This window comes from Nyctibius grandis, chromosome 5, assembly GCF_013368605.1.
Source record: "Nyctibius grandis isolate bNycGra1 chromosome 5, bNycGra1.pri, whole genome shotgun sequence".
Lineage (NCBI taxonomy): Eukaryota > Metazoa > Chordata > Aves > Nyctibiiformes > Nyctibiidae > Nyctibius > Nyctibius grandis.
Window position 1 is genome coordinate 83952321 of NC_090662.1, and position 23991 is coordinate 83976311.

General features: G+C 41.6%; 1 protein-coding gene across 1 annotated transcript in view; it reads left to right on the forward strand.

The window, feature by feature from the left end:
- The window catches only part of ITPR2 (inositol 1,4,5-trisphosphate receptor type 2), a 268093-nt gene that overhangs the window by 226551 nt on the left and 17551 nt on the right, over window positions 1-23991 (forward strand). The window contains exons 49-55 of the mRNA XM_068402385.1: window positions 376-551; window positions 1888-2052; window positions 4242-4437; window positions 6484-6576; window positions 11320-11447; window positions 13435-13600; window positions 14829-14989. Coding sequence (XP_068258486.1) covers window positions 376-551; window positions 1888-2052; window positions 4242-4437; window positions 6484-6576; window positions 11320-11447; window positions 13435-13600; window positions 14829-14989 — 1085 coding nt within the window. The remainder of the gene's footprint in view (window positions 1-375; window positions 552-1887; window positions 2053-4241; window positions 4438-6483; window positions 6577-11319; window positions 11448-13434; window positions 13601-14828; window positions 14990-23991) is intronic.

Consider the following 23991-nt stretch of genomic DNA (forward strand, 5'->3'; position numbering starts at 1 on the left):
CCCGAGGACTGGCTGTTGCTGTAGCTGAGCAGTCATGGAATTAGACCGGAGGAGCCCTAATGATCACTGCAGAAGGGAGCTGATTAGTAGCTTGCTCCAGGAGAAGGGTAAACTGTTTCATCTCTGAACGCTCCTCGGATTTTAATGGAAATTTCATTAGCTGCTCTTATTATTACCTGTGCAAAAATCAACAACACTGTGATAATAATAGCTCTTGCTGCAATTAGGGCAAGTTGTGCTCAGCAGTTGTGATGCGTGAATCACGCTTTTTGTTAGCTATATTGGCAACGGAATTGATCTTTTGGGTCTGCTTCTTGGTGAAAAATGGACTCTCCAAAGATGCCTTTCTCAAATCTCCCTTTCTCCTCTATACAGGCACGCTCTCTCCATTGTTCTCGCTCCTCCTTTGGATAGCAGTGGCGTTTTGTACAGCAATGCTGTTTTTCATCTCCAAGCCTGTTGGTATTCGACCCTTTTTGGTGTCTGTTATTCTCAGGTCTATATATACTATAGGGCTCGGTCCTACCTTGATACTTCTTGGTGCTGCTAATGTAAGTACTTAAAAAGCAAGCAGAATTTCCCTTTCAGCAGAAGCAGAGATATTAAGGGTCTCCTATTAAAGAAAGCCCTTGATTAGAGCTGTGCAAAGAACTACTTTTTCTGGTTCACTGGTTAAGCCAAAAAAAAAAAAAACCCCATTTCCAGTCATCCCAAAACAGCAGTATCAGCAAAAAGCTGTTTTGGTTTTGTGCATATGCAAATTACTTTAAAACTAAAACCAATATGAAATTTAAAGAAATATTGACGAATAAGAGGAATCAAATTTACAGTTTCTCATGTTAAAAGAATAATTTTCTCTACCAATACGCTCAGCAAAACTGACACAAATTTGTGAGGTGTTTGTGTCACCTTAAATCTATATTTCTGAGAAGAAAAACAGTTTTCAAAATTAGAAATTTTCTCAGCCCTTTTCCAGATTTATTGACTTATTCACATCTGTTTGCATGTTTACCGAGCTTGGTAAGATACACAGGCATGCTCGTAAGTCATCTGTGTAGATTTCTGCCCGACTGCTACAGCTCTAATTCACCTTAGCACGAGGCAGCAAAGTATTGGGCTGTTTGCCACCAGTTCTGCGAGAATTTCACGTGCTTAAAGCTACCCAGACATATAGTCAAAGGTAAAGGCAAGTAGGCTGCACTCACCCATGTCAAATTTGTGAAAGAAAAAAACATGTTGAGTCCTCATTGCTTCTCCTGGACTACCAAACAGATGAGGTTAGCTCCTTTCATATTTACTCTGCACTGCTCTGCATGCAGGCAAAGCTCAGGAGCAATGGAGTACCTGATGCTGTTGCTTAAATGCTACACTTCAAAAATGCCTGTAGGTATTTTTTTTAGGGATTTTATATTGAAAAACGTGATCTGAAGGAAATGGAAGATCTCACACCCCACGCCCCCCCCCCCCCCCCCCCGCCCTGCTTTCTGTTTTGTTACTATTGTTCTCTTCATAGTAGCCTGCCTAGCTGCTCTTAAATAGTCTCGGGTCTAAACTCAGAATCATTAGGAATTCACTCCCCAGTTGGTTTTATTTAATGCCTTATGACATTAATCCCACCCTGCCTACTCACTAATGTTCTAGAAATAAATCACAATGTAATGAGGCACAGTGCGGGGTTAGAGGGGTGATGTACTTCCACTTACTCTCATGGGCTCGTTCCCAGTGTACCTTGGGAGTTCAATTTCTCTTGTCTGACTCCAGCTATCTAAAAGTTGGGCATTTAGTCAAAGCAGCCTATCTAGGCTTTTCACACGCTGCAGTGATGCAAACAGTAAATAACAGGATTTTTCTGATGGAATAAACCTAGCCTTTGTTACCCCCCCACAGCTTTGTAACAAAATAGTGTTTCTGGTGAGCTTTGTTGGGAACCGTGGAACTTTTACCCGTGGCTACAGAGCGGTCATCATGGACATGGCTTTTCTCTATCACGTAGCGTATGTCCTGGTCTGCATGCTGGGCCTCTGCGTGCACGAATTCTTCTATAGTTTCCTGGTAAGTATGTGCTTCTGTGGAGGGAAAAACTTTGCAAAAATAGAAAATACCGTTACCCATGCAGCTGTCTTCAATTTCTTCCTGACAGTCAAGCCAAATCATGTGTATTTTTAGCATGCCGTTGTGTTTCTGCCCCTTAGGAGCTGCTGTTTTCATCAGAACCTGTTTCTGTTAGGACTTACTTTATCTCTTTTAGAGTTGAAAGTTTGCCCCTTTCTGTTCAGACAATCATCATACAGCCCACTCCTTTCTCCCACCCTTTCCCAGCATACATATATTATGTGTATGTTGTTCCTGTGTCTCGCGTCAGTCATAATCTCTTTGGGGCAGGAGTTGTCCGCTGGTGTGTGCATCATACCTATACCAACGGATCCCATTCCTCAGTTCATCTTACAGCCCTCATAGAAAAAAAAAATTAAATTCCGTGGGAAATAGGGACGGCATGCCTCTGGTGTAGCAGGAAGATTCATCACTTTAAATGTGTCCCACTTTCATTTTCTTTTGTTGCCATTACCCAGATGGAATGCCTTTTTATAATACCATACAGGTGCAATGAAAATGAATCATACAAAATTATGCTAAACTCGGCTAACTGCTTCCTTCATGCTGAATAGCAGTAAAAGGTGTTTCGCTGCTATTGTTTTCTGATCCTTTTGCTTTATACTGGAGTGCATGAAACTTGCTGGGAGACTGACTGAATTGTGGTCATTTACATAGGTTCACTTTCCTGTTGTATTTTTCTCAGCTTCCTGGATAGAGGTGAGCTCCCAGCATTTCACAGAGATGTGTTAAGCACACTAAAATTTTCAGAGGTTCAGTCCTTACTCTGGTGGAGCTCCTGTTGAAGTCAGGTTTTCCAGATCTTGACATTAAAGATGTCTCAAGCTTCAAAGTTTGAGCAGAGTTCAAAGGAGCCAAGATTTTGTGGCTGTAGCTCCAGGACCCTTTTCAAATGGACGTAACTCTCCTGCTAATTGATGCCTATCTTAAAAATTGCACAGCAAATTATCTGTTATTCCTTCAGGGAGTAAGGTGATCTCTACCTTAAAATACTTTCCAAAGTGCCAAGTAGTTTAAGAAACATTTTATGTACGTACTTTTTTCAGTGACTGTTGTTGACAAATGTCCATGATTCATGGATGTTGTAATTGTCCACATTCCCAAGTTACTTCCAGGTGTTCACTTTGTAGTGGAAATATTCTATACTCTAATATTTGTTCCTCATTTTAAGCTTTGTCTTGTATGGAATGAATGATAACTGTCTTCCCTCTTTCTTCCTTTATTATTAATCCTTTCACAAGGCTGTGGATTTCAGATCTTGTGAATTGTGACTAATACCTTCTTCTGTGGACCATTTTGATAAATCACAGTGTGTCACTTTATATCTGTAATCTGTGTGTTTTGAAGTGGAAATACATACATTATAGATAAGGTCCAAAGCACTATAAAACATCAATGGAATTGTAAGAGAAAAAAAGCTACAATTTCTTGAAAAGCTCTTGTCATGTTTAATTGCTATTTTAGGCCTTTGACATTTAAAGCAATATTATCTTAATGTATACTTTCCTTTAAAGTTAAGTAGAAGGAAAGCATGTAGTGCAGGGTAAAGAAGAACAGAAGTTTCTAATTTTATACAAACAGTGCAATGAATTTAACTGTCCTAAAAAGAGGTGGCCCAAATCCTTGTACATGTGAGTGACTTTTAAATGATGCCATGAGCTCAAAGGAACAGTTTACAGACGTGTAATTACTTGCATGCATGAGTGCGTTTTTGAGTTGCAACCCATGCATGTTTATCACATGAGAGATAACATGAAAAATTAATTTGTAGATGTAGATCCATAGTATGAAGACACTGTTTTTTATCTAGCCTAGTTTTCAGCATGGAGAAACAATAGATCTTGTTGGTAACTGTTACCCACGTCTAGATCAGGCTCATATATAATATATACTTTGTGGCTTTGGATTTTGCTATAATCTATCTTAAAATTTAAAGTTCTGTGCTAGATTTTCTCCTCCTATAAGCATGCCCAGCTCCCACTGAGATCAATGTGAATTGTGTGTTTATGAAGCTGAGAATTTAGAACATGACTAGATGTGTGTTTCAGTAGTTCAGATTGTTTTCCTGGCTAGCATCTATATATTGCCTCATTTGTATTAATTTTTCCTCTACTCTCTGCTTTACCCAGCTGTTTGATCTGGTGTACAGAGAAGAGACTTTGCTAAATGTGATAAAAAGTGTTACCCGGAATGGTCGTTCCATCATCCTTACTGCAGTGCTGGCACTCATCCTAGTTTATCTCTTCTCCATCATTGGGTTCCTCTTCTTGAAAGATGACTTTATCATGGAGGTCGACAGGTTGAAAATCAGGACCCCTGTTGCAGGTATTGGTTTTTATATTAAAATTTGCTTTTAACATATACCTTTTCTGTCTGTCTAACGTAACTTTCCTCTAAGGAAATTTTATTTTTTTCATTTGTATCTGTGGGAGCAGAACTAACTCCATTATACCTTAGGACTAAATTAAGTCTCTGGGCAAAATTTAATGTGTAGGATTGTTTTAGACTCGGTTTATCTGTTGAAACACTAAAATCCAACACTCACACTTGATTTATTACATTTTCTTTTCTAACTCATGCTAATAAAAAAAAAATCTAAATTTCCTAGGTATTTGGAAGAGCAACTCAAAGTGGATTCTATTGGTTCTCATCCCACCTTAAATGCAACTCATAGTGTTTTCTGTACACCGCATAAGATGTATGATCTTAACATATTCAGTAGGTGTATCCATTTGATTACTTTTTAAGCTTCATCCAGCTGAAATTTATTACAGAATTCACGCTTCTGGTGATAGATTCCCTGGAGCATCTTTTAAACCCAGTGTGTATTTCACAAACGTAACTGTTAGTGTATAATCCTGGCTTCAGTAAAATCATTGGGAGGTTTTTAACCAGTTTTAAAAAGGCCAGGATTTCAACTTTCTGGAATGAGAGATTTTACCAACGTGGATAGAGAGTTACAAACTTGCTTTGCTAGAACAAAAGCCAAGTCTGGTCTGCAGAGATCTTTGTATATGCTGCCAACCAGCCTGCTGGGAGCATGGGTGGAGAACTAACTGTCTGCATAGAAATACCTAAGAGTAGCTTGTGATTAAATTCACAGAGGCATGATTTTCCCAAATGCTGAGCTCTTCAGACCTGTACACAAGCACAGAACAACTAGCGAGATCCACCCTGGCACTGTGTTTGCAACTAAATTTTTTATTTGAGGACCTAAAGCACACAAACAAGGCAAAGCTCATTCAAAACTCATGTGCATGGTGTATTCATATAGCTGGCTTGGTACCTCATGAAAAAAATGAACCTGAGAGATTTCTTCTTGCCACTGATCCTCTTAAAAGGGCTAAGTTGGCTTATATTTGAGTTACCATTCATTTTGGGACAGAACTTAGATCTGAAGTTTCATTTTGAAATATAATTGTGGCCATCATAGAAGAACAGATGCGGGGCTACATGCAGCACTGGTCTGGTCCAGTGCAGTAGTTCCTGTGCGTTTGTGTTTCTTCTGTCGGGTTCTTGGCAGATTTCTGTGGTGTGGGTATGTTCTTGCTGGCTTTGTACATTGCCATGCCTGATCAAAAACTCACCAAGAAAATATGCTGACGATATACTGATGGAACATGATGCACCCCGAGACAAGCGCTTTAGATTTTTTCTTTATAAAGTAGCACAAAGACAAAGTCAGAGTGGATGTTTTCTGTTAGGTAGATTGTCTAAGACTGTTACTTTGGTTGTATGATTTTGCCTTAATTTTTTCCTCCTTAAACCTTTTTGTATCTCTGATTTGAAATGCAGAAAATTGTCGAGGATGCACAAGATAAAACTGGTTTGATAAAATCAAGCTGATGTACACATTTACTCACTTTGGGAATGTTAAATTAGTGTTTTACACAAACCCATACATATTTACAAATGAGTACCAAACTGTGTTATAATCCTTGCAAACTCTTAAATATTCTACATTCAGGATAACTGAACATCAGCTTGGTGTCCTTCTTGTCAGCTTTTGTGAATAATTTATCTAATGGTTTTAAAACTGACATTATTTTCATATCTGACAGTTGTTTCTTGCTTTGAATATATTTTGTTCTAACCAGGAGTAGCAGCATTTGATGTAGATTCATTAATTTCAGGAGATGAAATGGGAATAGCTGTGATATACAGTAAATATAAAACTGTGGGTTTGTTCCTTGTGATTGCTTTGAGCTGTCGAGGCAGACTTTGAGGAAGGAGGAACTGGCAGTATAATTTGTTCTGCGTTTTCTTCTCAGCTTTTCAAATCTGTGATTCACTTCTAGAAAATGATGCTTTAAAACTTTGTATCAATGCAGTATCATCTGTCTTATTGTCAATATCCTGCTTTTTCCACAGGTATTGGTGAAGTCCCCACTACAACCCTCACATCAATGGTGGGAGCCTGTGCAAAAGAGAACTGTTCCACAAGCATCCCAATTATTAACCCAGGTTAGTACAAAAGTTCCCCCAAACTGATGATCAATTAGAGCTGAGGGATTTGTGTATTATTATCGCGGAGACTTTTGCTAGTGTGAAAAGTGATGATCATTGTTGTAAGTCAGAAGTGCTCAACTTCTGCAAGGCTTGGAGCTTGGCTGGCAGCTTGCCTTTACTGCGAGTGTTTCCCACACCTGATTTCCAATTGCATTGACATTAATTTTGTCACTAAAAGAACTTGCTGAATCGTTATGCTTTAACCTACAGGTCACTTCTTTCCAGCTGACTTTGCTGAGACAAAAAGCTTGCTGCTTATCTGCAGCATCCTCATCTGCACACACTGAGCCACTATTAGATCCATTTAGGGCCACATAAGTTGATAGTAATGGCGTAGCATATATCGGCAGGCTTTCGTCTATACTTTTTACATGCTTGTAGGCCGAGGTTGTAGTGTAGCCAGAAGACCTAAGACCCCAGATCCAGGATCAAGTTACTTAACGAGTTACTGTGGCTCAGCTAAGCAGAGGCAGCAGTCCATCTGCATTCTTAGCTTGTGGCAAGTGCAAGGGAATGCAGACTGTTGCAAGCCTTTCTTGTCGTAGCTAGGTTGTGTTGCTTCGTGCTTGTGGCAAGTGAGGAGCGTAATTGCTCTGGTTCAGCAGATGAGTCCACCTGCTTTTACTGTGATACCTGCATTATGACTCTGATCTATATGTCAGAAGGACCCTGTCAATTTTAAATATGCTCAGTTAAAATAAAAGGTCTCACCAGTGCATCCTGCTGGGACAGTTACCAGATACCAGTTACCAGATATTGGGTGAGGAAGGAATTTTTCCTAGGTCAAGCTGACAGAGTGCTTTGCCCTCTTCTGTAGTTTGAGGCTGCAGGGTCACTCGGAAGTGTTGTTGGCCGAATGCACTGCTACACTGGGACCTTTGGTGGTGATGCTACTCCATCTGTCCTACTCTCTTCCTGTGGCACAGTCCAGTTGTGGTGGTTGGTCTTTCACTACAGAAGTTAAGTTTCATTTAGTGTGTGGTGGCCTTTGCAGTGTGGGTGTGCGCACAGTGGATGGTCCACAGGCTTAAATTATTTACTGCCACAGTTGCCTGTGGTTGCTGGGGGCTGAAACTGAGGACGTAAGTGGTCCCTTCCTATGCTGTGTTCCCGTATCACGCTGTTTCACGTGCTTTATTCTTCCACTACTAATTTTTGAGTTTTTAGGATCAAGGGTGTTGGGGAGAGGACTATAAAAGCAGACTTTTTCTCCCCAGCTGGTGTGTAAACAGGCCTCATAAACAACATGGGAAGCTGTCTGACTAGATAGGGAAAACAGTCTAAGAGCTATTGGCAAAGCTGCTGCATTCAAAGAGTAATCAATCAGTCAGAAGAGATGCAGTGTGGCTTTTGCCAAGCTCTTTACATGATGGAAATCTCACATTTCTTATTGTTTGGATACTGTTTCTTTAAACAATAATGAAAGGGGGCTATACAAAACATCAAAGTGCACTGTCACTTAATCTTCGAGAAGTTTTATTAATCCAGTAACATTAAAGAAACAACATTCAGCAAGAAGAGTTTTGCTCATCTTAGCTGGTGAATCGCCTATCAAAAAGTAGTACTCTGCCTTCAGTCTTCTCCTGGGACAGATCTCTCTTCTGGGGAAAGTGTGAGCGCAGTGGAATGCAAAGGCAGTTCGGCCTGAGATTTGGTGGGATTCATGTTGTAACAGCATGAAGAAGTCCATGGCTGTCTGTAGGAAACATAACACGGTCTCAATGGCTTCTCAGGTCCAGAGTGGAGACATAAATGCGTTGTTTTTTGGATCAGGTCACCTAATAATCATTTGTTCTGGTGAGACGGTAATTCTACCTTGAATTTCACGTGTGCTCAGTCATTGCTCATGTTGGTGAGGGAGCCAGTCTGCTTCGCTCAGAAAGTGTCCCCTGTCCTCCTCAATGCTGCACTGAGCTGTCAGCATAAAAGTATTTTGTCTCATCTCCCTTGAAGTCTCCCGCTCTTCACTCCAAAGGCATTTCCGTATCACTTAAGTCTTTGCCTGGTAAAGCACTTAATCTCTTAAAGGAGCTTCACATCCTGCAGTATGTGGCTCTTTACACTCTGTAGCCCGTAAAGACCTGTGCTAGAAAGGTGCATAGATATCTGTTTGTAAAAGGGGACATTTTCAAAGACTCATTCCACTCCCAGGTCTGGTACCGCTCTGTGCAAGTTCAGCTAGATCCACATGGACACTCGTGTGTCTCCCCTGCCTGTGCTTGTGTTGGAGATCAGGCCCAGAACCCAAATAGCTGGGGGCTGTCAGATGAGGACCTTTGAAGTAAATCTTCCTATAATCCCACTTACTACCCTGTGATTAACATTGTGGGGTGGTCTTAGTGCTTAATCTGCATTACCTTTGAATTAAACTTAATCAGAAGACAGCCTACCTAATGCTGTCTAGCCACTTAATGGGCCACTCACCAGGCTGGAGCTAGCTGCGAGTAAAACACCCTGAACTGCAATTAGTGTTGACATTGGGTCCTTAGCAACATTTCACTCTACAGATCCACTTCTTCTGGTAGTACGGGCATAGTCTGTGTCGACAGGGGCTGAGTCTGGGCTATGAGTGCTGCTGAGCACCAGGGCAAACCAGCTGGGGCGGAACATGTGCCTGTAGGGTTATCTGTCTCCCAGATTGAAGGTAGCTCTTGTTGCTCAGCCTCTGGGAGTGGAAGTAGAGTAGACGTACAGGAGTCTGTACACTCCCCACAGCCTACATTACTGCACTGGAGGTTTCTGCCAACTTCAGGCTGCCTGCTGTCTGATTCTCTGGCAAAGAGCAACCTGAGCTTGCTCTTCTGGGTGCAATGTGGGATGCTGATTCTCTGCGTTGTAAGATGTGCCAGTCAGCTGATGAGTGGTATCTTGCGTCTGGGCTTGCTCTGAGTTTGCATCATGGCGGACACAGAGAGTTGTGAGTTAGGTTTTTTCTCTGGTGTTGCAGCTTCCCGTTCACAGCCCTGGCTTATCCTCACCGTTCACCAGAATCTGACCATCTGCTGTTTCTAGCACCTGACCCTGGTCTTGTGAACAGTGGAAATCTTGTTCTGTAGTTACCCAAAAGAAATAGAACCCGTGGCTTGTATAAAGGTTTTTAATTTATCTTGTGGATGGCCATCTTCTCAAGCACAGATATTACCTCCAAAAAAATCGATGGAGTAATGTTTGGATGAGGAGATAAAGGCAGGGTAAAAAAACAGAGGAGATGAATTGGTACGACTAAGATCACAGTGCTAGTAAAAAAGTCCAGATGTGACAGAGAAAAACAGGTTTTATTGTTTCAATCCTTTCAGTTTCAATATTTCAGCATTTTTTAAAAAAATCTGGAGTTATTAGCGGTAGTAGTGTCTGTAATGACCGTATAGTTTAACAGGGAAGTCTATCCTGATACCTGCTTTTGCTTTTCTTTTTACTCCTTAAATCAGTTCCTTATGAGTTCCTTAAATCAGGAGTTCCTTCTCATTTAATTTGCTTGCGTAGCAAAAGCAGTGGTGGCAAGGGCAACAGATACCAGCTCCGTTGTGCAAATACCAATCGTGATGCATACACCGCAATTTGGGAACCCGTGTTTTAAATCCAAATTGCTTGTCTGTAATGTGAGTGCCTTCAGTCAATTGAATTTATCAAAGTCTATCTCAGTGCCCCAGATGTGGTGGTTTGAGGCTGTTAAATATGCTGTTTCAGTTAACTATCGCAGCAGGATGTTGTTATTTATTAAACTATGTTACAATAAGCGCAGGAAGCAAACCAAGAGAGAATTGCTGCCTTCACCGCTTAGACAAAGGTATCCCTAAAGAGAAAGGAAGGCGGGAGAAACAGCAGTCACAGTCCTGACCCTTCTGTGCAAGCCAGCAGGACACAGGGAACAACTCAAGCAGGGCTCTTCAAAAGGAGGCTGTTGAAGCAGCCGCAGCATGGGGGTGAGTGCGTGGTGGGAGGAATTCTGGCCGGGGCGGACCAAGTCCCCCTGGGGACTGGTGTTCCAGCCCAGCTCCTCTGCACGTTCAAATATCTCCTGCACAATAGTACCCTCTGTGGCTCGGCCAAAACCACGCAGCAGCTCTGCAGCAGAGATAAGAATAGAATCCAAGTTTTCAAGCTGAGGTCAGGGAGAGGCTTTAATGTATATCAGACCTGCGCTTGGGCACGTGTGCTAGGGGAAAGATCATGGACAGATTTACTCGTATAAAAGCCAGCCCCTCCTTAATGATTTGAAATGCTAACATGACTTGGCTTGTACATGAGTAGGTAGAGGAATGATTTCACAGGAAGACAATCCTTTTACGAATGTGCTTCTAATTCTGTGTTTGTATTGCTTCTCCTGAATGTGTCAGCTGCACACTTAGGAGGCCCACTGAAAAAGGAGTCGTACTGAAACCAGTGGGAGTACTTGCAAGGAAAAGGGGTTACTCCCACTACTAGAAATGGCAGCTCTGGGTCATTAACAGAGTTACTGGTGGGAGAACTGCTTGGGATTTTCTCTGTCTGTCTTCAGGCTAAGTACGCCTGATGTGCCTAAGTATGTCACCAGCAGCGATGTGCAGATGGATAGGGATGATCAGCGAAATTCTAGCTGAAGAATATGAAAGGCAGATGTGTATTGCAGTTTCTCTCTCTAATACAGAATTGCGGCTTGCTTTGATGAGTGATCATTTGATGCTGTAGTTCCTAAAGCTACTGCTCTCCTGTTTGCAGGTGAAGAGGAGGAGGATGGAATAGAAAGGACCTGTGACACCCTGCTCATGTGCATTGTGACTGTATTAAACCAAGGCCTGCGAAATGGTGGTGGTGTGGGAGACGTGCTCAGAAAGCCTTCCAAAGATGTGAGTGTTTTGGCTGAGGAAACGCATTACTCCCTGTGTATCTCATGAATGCCAAAGTCAGTTTTTGGAGCATATAGACATTATTTGTATGTAGTCTGCTCTAATGTCACACAGTTGATTTATCCATGTAATTTTTACGTCCCAGATGGAATATTTAATGGGAAGAGCTAAGCTTGGTGTGATGAAGATACTTGAAGAAAGGAACTCTGGGTAGTAGTTTACCCCTTCTGGAAAACTGGCACATATTGTAACCTTCCAAGCACTGCTAAGAAGTGTTACTGGATTGGATCGCTCTTCTATTACACTAGGAATTATAATTGCAAACTTTTGAAAGGGATTGATTGATGAGTATATGTCAAGACTCTCCACTGTAGTACATAAGTTGTATTTTTAGCTGAAATTCAGCATGGCATCTGCCCTGGAGTAGGTCCTGTAGTTTACTTGTAGCCAGCTAGCATTGAAGTCAAAGCAGAATTTAATATATCGTGGTATATGTCCTTTTCCAGAAGTTTCCTTTCCTTTCCTTTCCTTTCCTTTCCTTTCCTTTCCTTTCCTTTCCTTTCCTTTCCTTTCCTTTCCTTTCCTTTCCTTTCCTTTCCTTTCCTTTCCTTTCCTTTCCTTCCCTTCCCTTCCCTTCCCTTCCCTTCCCTTCCCTTCCCTTCCCTTCCCTTCCCTTCCCTTCCCTTCCCTTCCCTTTCCTTTCCTTTCCTTTCCTTTCCTTTCCTTTCCGGACTACTCATAATATTTGAGTGGGTTTATGCATTTTTATTTAAGTTCAAAAAGAACATAATAAATAGAGGCAATCTAGCAGCACTTTGCTTGGTGACCCACACCTTAACACACAGATTAAATTCACAAGTAGGATCTCAGCAGGGCTTGCAAGAGTCCAGAGACAAATAACTCAGATCTGGATGGAAGAGCTCCTTGTGCTGGTAGTAGGAATCTAGGTCCTACCTCATAGACTGGGAGGTTCTACAGGAACCGTAGTCCATCCCCACGAAGCCTGTAAACAGTTGCAGACTTTGAAAATGACCCTTGCCACTTAGCAGTTATTTAATGCTAACTACATTAAAGCACTTCACAAAGGCTAGCGCTATTATCCCAATGAATGTGTGGCAAACTGAGAAAACCAGTGACTTCCAATTCAGTATCATGGTGAAGAAAAGGACTTGGATTTCATGTTCTTCCTCCTTACACTGAGTGTTGTCTCCTGTTTGCCACAGGACAACTTTGCTATTTTTAGAGGTGTCAATGGGAGTCCAGTCCAGCCTTTGCAAGAAGGAAAGTAGTTATGATGTAAAAACAAGAGTGTGATGAAATGGGGAATATGAGCACTTCATGTGTGTATGTATGTGTGTGTGCATGTTGTGTTCCCAAAAGACATGAGCTTGGTCTACCAAGCTCACAGCCAGCTTACAGCCATATGACTGCACTAGCACAGTGCTAAAACCATTAACATGCCCCGCTTGTGTGCAGAGTAGAGTAGCTTGGCCTTGGTATTGCGCAAGCGTGCTCCCCTGGTTTCCAGTTGTTTGGTGTGCAAACTTGGTATCGGTCTGGAGTATTCCACAAAGACATACTGTAAGCATATCCCTGTATGCCACAAGATGGTATTAAGAAGAGCTATCATTGCTCTCAGTGGGTGCTAGAAGCTGCATCTCCCTGTTTCTGTACTGCCAAGGTGATTATCTTCAATCGAGCACTACGCTAATGCATCTACACTGCATCCAGTACACATGCTAGTCTCTTTTTCGTGCTGTGTGAAACAACACAGAGGACAACAGGAGTCCCAAAGCAGTAAAAGTACATGAAGCCAAATCTTCTTTGCTTAGTCACATAGGTAGTCCCTCTCTATTTATGTGAGCAAGGCTAGCAGAATTTGGCATATGAAAAGAAAGATGTGTAGCTTTGCTTGAGCTAATGTGAAAATGTTTAATATTTCAGAGGTGTGCTATTTTTGTGTCTTATTGCAACCTTATTGTTTCAGGAGCCCTTGTTTGCTGCGCGAGTTGTTTATGATCTTCTGTTTTACTTCATTGTCATAATTATTGTTCTAAACCTAATCTTTGGAGTCATCATTGATACATTTGCTGATCTCAGGAGTGAAAAGCAGAAAAAGGAGGAAATACTAAAGACAACCTGTTTCATCTGTGGTAGGTGTTACTGAGCTATTGAGACATTTGATGGGTAAAGCAGTAAAACGAACTGTTCCTCAATAAATAATGCATGAACCTAAGGGGTGGTTATCTTCTATGAGGAAAGTCTGTAAAAATGTCAGAGTTTGGTTCCAAATTTGTTCCCTCTCAGTAGGAAAAAGATTTGGCTTAGGAGTCAAAAGCTAGCTTTGCTAAGAGGTAGCTTCACAGTCTCCACACAGGATCTGAGGGAGAAAAGCCGTGTCTCACACTCGCACCATCACCACTAATGGAGATGATGCAGCTGCTGACTTGATTTCACAAAGCGTGATGCAGATGAAAGTACAGCTTGCTATTTCACAGCATAGTGCATTCCAGAAGGGTAACAACGGCAAAATCTGCCTATTTCAGAAAAAAAGGTGATATGCAGATAACACATGTTTATTTGAGGTGCGCTCACAAAGAGGGGCAGACCTTCACTCCCCTAAGGGATGTTAGAAATACCTTCTTTTTTGTAGGCTGGATGTTGTTTCCATGGTTGTACTGACAGAGATGAACATTGTGCAGAGCACAACGGCTTTAGTGTCTGTGGAAGGCTCCACAAGAGATCCGGGGAGGAAAGCTGTAACTCTGAGGGAAACATTTTTGAATCCTGTCCTTCCTCACTGTGGTGGTGTTCTTCAGAGATTTGACCCGTTACAGGAAAAAAATAATAAGTTCTGACAACTACAGCTCTGTAAAGACTGTGTGACTACAAAGCGGCAGAGACTCACCCTTGCTGCTAGGTTTAAGCGCACAAACAATCCCACAGCAGCTTAAGTGGGACTATTCATATGCTTGATGCTAAACGTGTGCATAAATCTTTGCAAGATCAGGACCTAGACTGCACGCTGTGTGCTTACCAGTATACATTTAGAAAGAATCAGAGCCAACACTTGTAAAGCACTTTATAGCCTTCAGTGTAGAAGGAACTGTAAAACTGTAACATATTTATTATATTGTTATTAAGAGGAAATATCACAAAAGAGAATAAACACTGCGCTGAAAGAATTCTGTCAGGAATGCCTTCTGGACTGGTATTTCTTGCCTGGCAGTTACTGTGTGCGGTTAGAGCTTTTAAATTAAGATCCTTCAGTTTTATGATCCTTTAAATTAAGTTAGGTTCCTTTCTCTAATGTATTTAACAGATTTGGGTATTTTTATGTTGAGGTTTATTTTTTTGCATTATGTTCATGTCTTTTTGCAGGACTGGAGAGAGACAAATTTGATAACAAGACCGTTTCGTTTGAGGAGCATATAAAGTCAGAACACAACATGTGGCATTATTTGTACTTTATAGTTCTTGTCAAAGTTAAAGATCCAACTGAATACACTGGCCCGGAGAGCTACGTGGCGCAAATGATTGTGGTAAGTCAATTTGGGCACGTGCTTTATGCAACTGAGAGATGTTCCTTGCAGCTAGAGCAGAGAATATCTTTCTTTTTCCCTCTCTCTGAACAATAGGAGGCATCGATCTATATTTTTAAAGATCTTTTCACATGTCTTAGTCTGCAACAAAGCCCAGTCTTAAACATAATGAAAAGGATGAAGGCACAGGCCACAGTCTCTGGTTTGGCATTCGTGCTCTCATGCTCTGTGGGTTCTGCTGCCTCATTAGCCAAACCAGGGGCAGAAGAGCATGCATCATAACATCTGCTGCAGCTTCGGCTTTGTCCAGTATCTCTGGGCTGCTCTCCAGAAAAATAACGTCTCCTGCTGAACAGTGAAACGCAGGGTCAGTGTTGAGGGCTAGTGCTTTTCTCCTGTGACTGCTCTGAACAAGCTATTGAAAAGACCAAGAAGAGCTGCTGCAGGGATTTGAAGAGCTACAGAAACTGCCTCGTGAAGCAGTGGGAGTATGACTTGGATTCAGAGAGAGAAATTTGATGACACTGGGGCAGAGATGTTCGGTTATGTTTCGTTTCCAGCCTGCTACCAAAGAGTGTTTGTTCTGGTGAGAGAGAGGGATGGATTATCAGGGCTGCCTGGTTTGGGGCTTCATTTTTGAGGAATTCTTCTTACCTGTTGGGATATTCTAGTGCAGCATTTTCTTCCCATGAACTTCCTGGCAGATATTGCACTGCTCAGGGCCTGTGCCAGGGTCTATGGCTGCAGAGCTGGCATATGTGTGAATCCCAGAGGACTGTGTAACCAAATGCGCATCAGGCTTTGCTATTTATGCATTTCTGGAGTCACATTTCTTATTGAGAGTATCTGCTCTGTTGTCTTTCCTGAGCCTTTGATTATATATACTACCCAACCTCACTAGTGAAGTGCTGGGTGCAGTTTTAGTCCTCAGTTTAGCCAAGGGGAAGATTCTTCTTCTTTAACTTCAGCTGTCTTCAAGTCAGGCACCTGGTTTAGATCGATCCCAGCTCCCTGCCCTGTCAGTGCAGGAAGCTGCATTATTTATCCTGCCTTAAGACAGGTGTTTAGGATAGCTGAGGTCACTCACCCTGGCATTGCTTTTCTCACTCTATTGAGAGCCTAAACTATTAGTTTAGATAAGATTCCTAATTGGGAGCTGGCTAAAGTTAGAGGAGATGACTCCCACACGCTGCGCAGGCTTACGCAGAGCTTACCTTGAAGAGCTTGCATTAGTGGAAAGGCTTGTGTTTGGACAGGAGTGCATACTTGGATGCTACAAAGAAATGGAGCTTGTGTAAGTGCTGTTTCCACTGCATGGGAAGGTGGTGTGGCAGGTGATGGGAATTCAGTGCTTAGGTACAGAGGAACAGCATATGTCCGTGGAAATTTTGAACTGTCAATCTCATTGCCCAGCTCAGGGCATTTATACTGTTAGGCAAGAATGGATCTACACTTCTGCAGTATGATGAGCGAGATAGAAAAACTAGAACAAATGCTTGTATCCTCTGTTCCATTACAAGAAATTATTCATAGTGGCAAGTTGTGCTCTTACATATCAGAATATTTTAGCTTATCTCAGAAATGCACTTTAATTCATGGAATCAATAACGTCTCCAGACTCTAGGGCTTGTCTCATTTGTCTATTCCTTCTCTACTCCTCTTCCTCTCCCTGCAGTGTTTGTATGATTTTAAACTTTGTGAATATATATGTTAAGTATTAATGTTTCATTCCAAGGGATGTATTAATATTCATAGTAAGTGTATTCATCCTGTGGCAGGAGTGGTTTGACTTTTCTGATGTAATTCACTAATGTATTTTACGTTCACATTAATGGTGGGAACTTCTGTTTGAATATCTAAAACATTAATAGAAAAGCACCAAAACACATGTGACCTCAAGCACTGAACTGATTTCTCAAAGCCCCTGTTCTTCTGTGGCAGAATGCTGGTGGTTTAAGTGGTTAGTAGTAATCCAGATTTTGGGATTATTAAACCCTCTGAAGGAAGGCTTGTTTATTCCATTCCATAGAGTCAGTGGTTGTTCTTGATGGTGGGAGAGGTACATATGGACCTAGAAGTGTGAAGCTTACATGGAATGGAAGAGGGAAAGGAGGAGTGGGGAAAAATAAAAGAGAAACAAATGTTTGAACAAACTACAGGTGGCTGGTATGGGATTAGTAAGTGCATCTTTGTGTAGCTTAAATTCCCCAGTACAAAGTCTAGGGGAGGTGTGCTATAGAAATACTAGTGCTGCAGTTGGAACTGCTTAAGTGAAGAAAAATGACTCTTTCTTTTGGAGCCAGAGAGATTACTGTATACCACATGGTACAAGCAATATTAAAAAATGAAAGAAAATAATCTGGAAGAGTGGAGTATTCTGGAAGTATGACATTCAACTGGAAGAAGAGATTTAGAGATGCAGCTTTACTTATGATCAAAAGAACAGTCAAAAGGAAAACCCTCAGAGGTAGTTTTGCGGCTGTCAGCTGTATGAGCTGATGTAGCACACATGTTTGGTGTGTTTCAAACACAGCGTGATAGTAACGAATGTAGCATGTGAGATGTACTACATTCCATGCAGAAATTAAGCCTGAGGTATGGGTTTTGTCCTGAAGACAGACAGAGAAGCTGATTCAGACTTTGTGATGGACTGAAAGCTGAGCGACCATTCTTGCAATGCTGGGAGAGGTGACAAAGTCCCTGATAAGAGACCAAGTTCTGGTTAGGATCTGGCACAAGAGAGGCAGACTTCAAGTTAACCTTTCACAAGAGAACCAGGGCTTGCCAGTGGAACTGACTCATTGCTGAATGAGGTGCACTGGGTGTGTATGGGAATGCGACAAATATTTATAAAAATAGGGTGGCTGGAAGAACAGGGCAGTCTCAGGACCTCTTTGAAGGGGACGGGGTGGAACGAGATTTTATATTTCAGGTGATACAGAATATGGCTGAAAAAACTCCATGAATCATAGTCCTGGAAAAGCTCTCTTAGCTCTACTAGTTTTTATTATGATTAGGTGTGCCTTTTATGGCTGCTTCTGTAGCTTTAATCGATCAAACCCAAATTCTGTGTTTTCACAGACAGCTTACTTAGAGAGAATTTCTGCCCAAATCCGATCTTTAAGGCTCGGATCCATCCTTAAATGCACGTAGGTCAAAATTTTGGAGTATGCTGCAGTAACTTCTTCAATAGAAATTAGAGTTTAGCTCCAAGTTTCGTCCTCACTACCCCTATAACTGTGGGTAGGAACCAATTATTGTTTGTACTTGTCTACTATTGTCTTGCAAGGTATTGCAAAAAGTAACATTGGAGTGCTTATCAGTATTAACTAAGCACCAGGGAAAACATCTGCAATTTCTGATAGGCTCTTTTCTTCATTGCCCAGACCCATCAGGACCCAAAAATATGACTGTCTATATTATGACTCCCAGTCTTTTTTATGTGTCATTTGTCCAGCAAACAGTGAAGCATCTAATTTGAAGGCTTGCTGGTAGCCCAACTGGAAAAAAAAACAAACCAGGAATACTATGGTTTTCTTCTTTTGGAATATTATTTGAAAGGCTGTGTGCCAAAAAAGGCATGGGAATTATTTACGCATCTATCTTCACTTTTGCAGTTTTCCAGTTCAAGAGGGGGGAAAGAAACTTGTAGGTGTACAAACTCCTCATTCAAAGGGAATATTTTTGCAGATTTCCAAGTTCACTTGTATTTCTGTTCCAGGGGTGGCTTGTTTCAAGGCATTCCCATTATCTTCCCTGTGTCTGGCCTCAAAGGACCTTGGGGCAGAGGACTTCTTTTTCTTTCTTCCTCTGGACTGTGGACATCAACTGCAAACTCCTAATGTTCCCTGTGATTTTCATTTTCCCAGCAGCTCTGTATTTGCTTCAGTGCTTAGTGTACTGCTCTGAGCAGTGACAGAAGTCGTCAGTAGCTATCCAGCTTTCATAAAGCAAGGTATTATTTTTTTCTTTTTAGGAAAAAGCATCAAGCATAAAAGGTATTGTAAAACAACACGCAGTATACACCTGTAGCTTTCCAGACAGTTACTTTATGGAGATGTTGGTGCGGAATAAAGCACTTCAGATCTTCCAGTGATGCCCATTCTTCTTGCACACTATCTTACATCAGTTATTGGGTGAAATATTAATGAATATTAAATCAGGGTAGTAGGTTTTATTATTTGTTTGTTATCCAGGCCTCTTTTATGAAGTCAAACAGGTATTATACAATATCCAAAAAGACAGAAACTTCGAAAAGCTGGCTACATGCCTTGCATTTGCACTGAGAACCTGCATGAATGATTCCCCTATTGAATTTTCATTCCCGCAGAAAAAAACTTCTTATCTGACCCATTTGACCAGAAATACCATCCCTAGCAAACGCAGAGAGATGCACATAACTTGTATTGCATCGATACAGCAATCTTTGAATGTTCCTTGTGTCCATTTGTCAGAGGAGACAGTTTAATGCGATAACTGGAACAGTGAAGGTTAACGTCCAAATTTTTAGACTTCTCTTTTCAGAGGTGCAATTTGTACACGCATATTTCACCTAAGCTTTGGTAGCTGCAAATAGATAAATGGAGGCAAAAAATGTAGATGAATAGTTACTGAATTTTTTGCAGCAAAACAGAGAGAATATGAATTAGCCTGTGATTTGTGCCTCCATTCATTTGCAAAAATAAAAGGCTATTGGCATAGTAATTAAATTGATTATTTTGCCCACTGGAAGAATGAAAGACTTCAGCAAACAAAGCCCTAAAAGTTTTGTTCTCACGTGCCCTGTCCATAGTTCTTAGCAAGTTTCATAATGGATTTTATCAGCATTAGTGGTACCTGTCATAACTACATAATTACAGCACCTAATTATATTATTACTTATTTACTCTAATTATGTAATTGGATGTAATTGGTGCAATTATGTAACTCCTCAATCAGCTGAAAACTGCTCTAAAACCAGCCTGTGTTCATAAGAGTAAAGGATACTGCCATGTGGTAGACCATCTCCCTAAAGCAAGGCAATCTTTGGTGGGAAATGAAAGGTTCTGTTCTCCTGCCATTGCGGTCATTGGGACCATGAGCCTTTTATACCATGATAGTATCTTAAAATTATTGCTTTACATCTTGTTTCATCTGTAAATGTGTCCCTCCTGAAAGGCAAATTCCTAATCTTAAGTCTCTCTTCAGGCTACTCAGGATCCAAACACCTCTGCTGAAATCAAAAGCAAAATTCCCATCAATATTATAAGGACGAAGTAGAAGAGACAGGTTAAGCAACACCAGCCTGAAATTCTGAACAGTGATTTTCTCATTCAGTTCTTTTAAAAGCACTTTTGTGTCACAGCAATGACCTATCATTGGTAATGTGAAAAAATATTTTAACTACTTCATTTTAAATATTTTGAAGGTGTCACCTTTTTTAAATTATTTTTTTATTTAAATTATGAAATAAAAGAAGTATTTACCAAATATTATGGCCATTTCCACGTTGTGAGGAAAAATGCATTCCCCATTTTGAAAAATTCTAGTTGTTTTGACTTTTTTTTTTTAATACTGAAGTTTGAAAATTGAACTGAATTTAGTGCTCCCTTCAGCTGGTGCTGTTCTCTCTCCCTACCTTCAGCCTCATGTTTTTGCCTTCTTTTTCCATTAGATACCCAGAAGCGGGTATTACATTCAAAAGCAGCACTAGGATTAACGCCAAATGAGCCATTGAGAAGCCTCACAATAGTTGTCATTCTGCCCATGCTGTGTGCTGGGCAGCGCAAGCCCTTTTCCCTCGGCATCCTTCTCTCTCCTGCCTCCCTGCTCTGTGTTACACCATGATCCCGCCTTGGGAGCAGAGGTGTGATGTGAGACGTGGCAGCACGTAGCTGCTCCCCAGGTTCAAGTCTCAGCAGTGATGTTGTGAGGTCCTGGCCAGGGTCGCTCCAGGTGCCTGTGACCCCCTCAGCACAGCAGCAGGGAACAAGCTCCCTCCTGGAGCTGGAGTTGCTTGCGTACAGTCCCTGGCATACTCGTGTGTGGCCTGCAAAGGGATTTTTTTTCATTTTAGGCAACCTCAGCAGAAGTAGCCGACTGTCAAAACAGCAAAAGTGTGAGCCAAGCGGAGCCTGCAGAGCCTGACAGCTGCGGGTCAAGAGCCTGGCTGCCTGTCCTTTCACACCTAGGGGCCGTGAGAGGTTGTCCCAGGGTTAGTTAGTGAACGTAAAGTCATTTCACTGATGCCAGATCCTGGTGTGCACCCCCAGCCTGATGTCCAGTGTATTCAGTGGCCATCCCCAAGCAAACCACAGGGAACCCCAGCTCTAGAGGAGACAGGTCCAAAGGAAACACAGACAGGCGAGGTGTAGGCAGTGAAAAAACGTCGTAAAGAAAGAGGAAGAGCAAGCTGGCAGCAGGCGGGCGAGGAGGAGCAGGGTTTATGGAACAAACTGTTCTTTACTGCTGTCGATTTTTGTAAGAATGTAGTAAAATAATATGTACGAAGAGGGCTGTTGACCTTGCCTCTTAAAGTATAACTTCTTTGGAGAAGAAAAAAAAGTTCTGACATCCAGGATTTTTCTATTCTGTTATCTATCGTCTTTTTGAATTTTGGAGGCAAAAGTTTTCCCTCCTAATTTTTATCTCTAGTCTATAGATATTCTTACTACATCCGAGGATTGCTAAGCACAGTACAGGTAGAGAGAATGACCTAAACCAGAGAAGTGTCAATCCAAAGTAACATGAATGCTGCAGAAGGGACACTTTGATTATCAGGAAGACTCTCCGGGTGTTTTTCACATGCACTCTGGTGATTCATCCTCGACGATTTAAGAAGTTTCCTCCCCCAGATGTCCACCATACCCTTCTGTTGCAATTCACCACAGCAATAGCAGAGGGGGGAGGACAAGCGATGTGTTTGTTCACTCCTGAGCTTCTGCAGTTCGCAGCCCGGAGTACTAATGTGAAAATTGATGTCCATTGAAGTCACGCCAGTCTGAACTGCACTGGTTGAGGAGAGGACACACTACTGATTCTGCTGCCTCTTCATAGGTAGGATAATATCATCAGGGAGAAAGGGCACACAGCTGATAGGGGTGACCTCTTCAACTTCTATGACTAAATCTGCCAGGGACAGTGAGCCGCAGCTCACTTAAACTGGCTCACTATAAATAAACTGTATTTTAAGGTTTCTTCATTACCATAAATTCTAGTTCAACATTGAAGTTTCTGATCTGGCAACTCACAAGCTTGAAAATGCTTACAGGACTCGTGCACACAAATGCTCTGCTGGAGTGGGGCACGGAGCTTATAACTTTTGGGAAGCTAATAATGCTCCCATTGTTAGGACTGATTTATTTTACTTTTTAAAACTGGCCTTCCTCCAAAAACTAGCAGATGTTATCAAAGCAAAACCTGCAAGGATGAGATGTGTGTACATATCATTAAGCTATGCAACTTTTTCGTAATTACTTTTAAAAGACTGACATGATGCATGTCATGTTACGAGTAATTACTTACCATGGCAGTAATAGCAAGACCACAAAAGCCAGGTGCTAAATAAGATCTGAGGTCTCTCTGACAGGCTTATTTCCTAGGAAATACAATGCTGATTTTGTCTGGAGTTGGGTTTTCATTAAATAAACGATTAAAGAAATATGCCTAAATAGATGATTTAGTGCTCCCATTTTTTTGTTGTGCTCAAAATAGAAGAGCAAGTGAGCACACAGCTCTCTGTCCTTCCACACGGATGCAGGTCGTGTGGGAAGTTCAGGGCTTCAGTTTAAGTGCACCAGGTTCCAGAGAAAGTCCTTTTTCTACGTCAAGGCCTGCCTCAAATTCACAGAGGATCTCAGACCTGTCGAGTGGTGATACAGAGTCACTAAAATAGAGCTGGAATTGTGCTTCGCACAGGTTCAACCACTGCTTGGGTATATGAGGGGCAGTCCCTCTCCCCTCATATACCCAAGTGTTACCCAGTTCTTCATGTACAGAATACATTGAGGCGTTGTTTTTCCTTCTGCTAGGTATTGAATTATTTTTCTATTGTTGCTTTTCCTGTTGTTCAAAAATAACGTTAATTTCTGTAGGTAGTCCATTGCTATTTTTGCTTCTCTATACAATTTTACCCTCTACATTATTATCTTACAGAAGTGCTGAACACCTCCCTCTCCACTTCATAAAATAAGCAATTACAGTAACGTGCCTAATTAGCTGATTTCCTGCTCATTTGTGTGTTGCTCAAAGCATGAAAAGTTAGCATTACATGAGGACTTTGCATGTGTGCACAAAGTTCCTATTCTACAAGAGAGCTGAGCGTCTTCTACTCTGCATCTTCCAGACATGGGCTCTTTGGTCCGCCATAAATAATTTAGTTGGCCTGCTGGGCTAGGTGATGTGTGAGGTATGGGTAAATAAAGGGAAAGGTGAGCTTCATTTGGTACTTCATTTTAAAAGCTTGAGGTTTTAGTGGCTTTAAGTTTATATACATTCTTTCCAGACAGGCAAAATTAATTATCCTGTTGCTGCTTGAATGGGAAACCACAGATCTGATCCTGCCTCCTTAGAAATGATGCCACTAGCTGGAGTGGGAGAAAGATTGCTATCAATGACAGGTGCTGCAGCACAGGCAGATTTGCTGTGTAGCGAGGGTATGGTGATAACCTTCATCTCCCTAGCTGACTTGGTGGAGGAATGGCCGTGCCATTGCATGGTGCCCTTGACCCTGCTGCCTCCATGCTCAGCCCCTCACATTCTTACTAACTCCTAGAGGGACAGGTCCCAGCATCAATGCAACCCTGTCTTCTTTTCTCTTTCTTCGAAAACACTTCTGAATAAAAAGCTGTAATGTAATTGCAAGTTACACAGTGGAGCCTAAAACTCCCCAGAAGTATATTCATTGAGATTTGGGTTTTTTCCCCCTGAGGTCTGGAATCAGTGGTTTAATACTACCCAGCACTAGTCTTTTTGGACCTTGTGGTATTGTGGCTCACTTGTAAGCTTACCTTGATTTCCTCTGC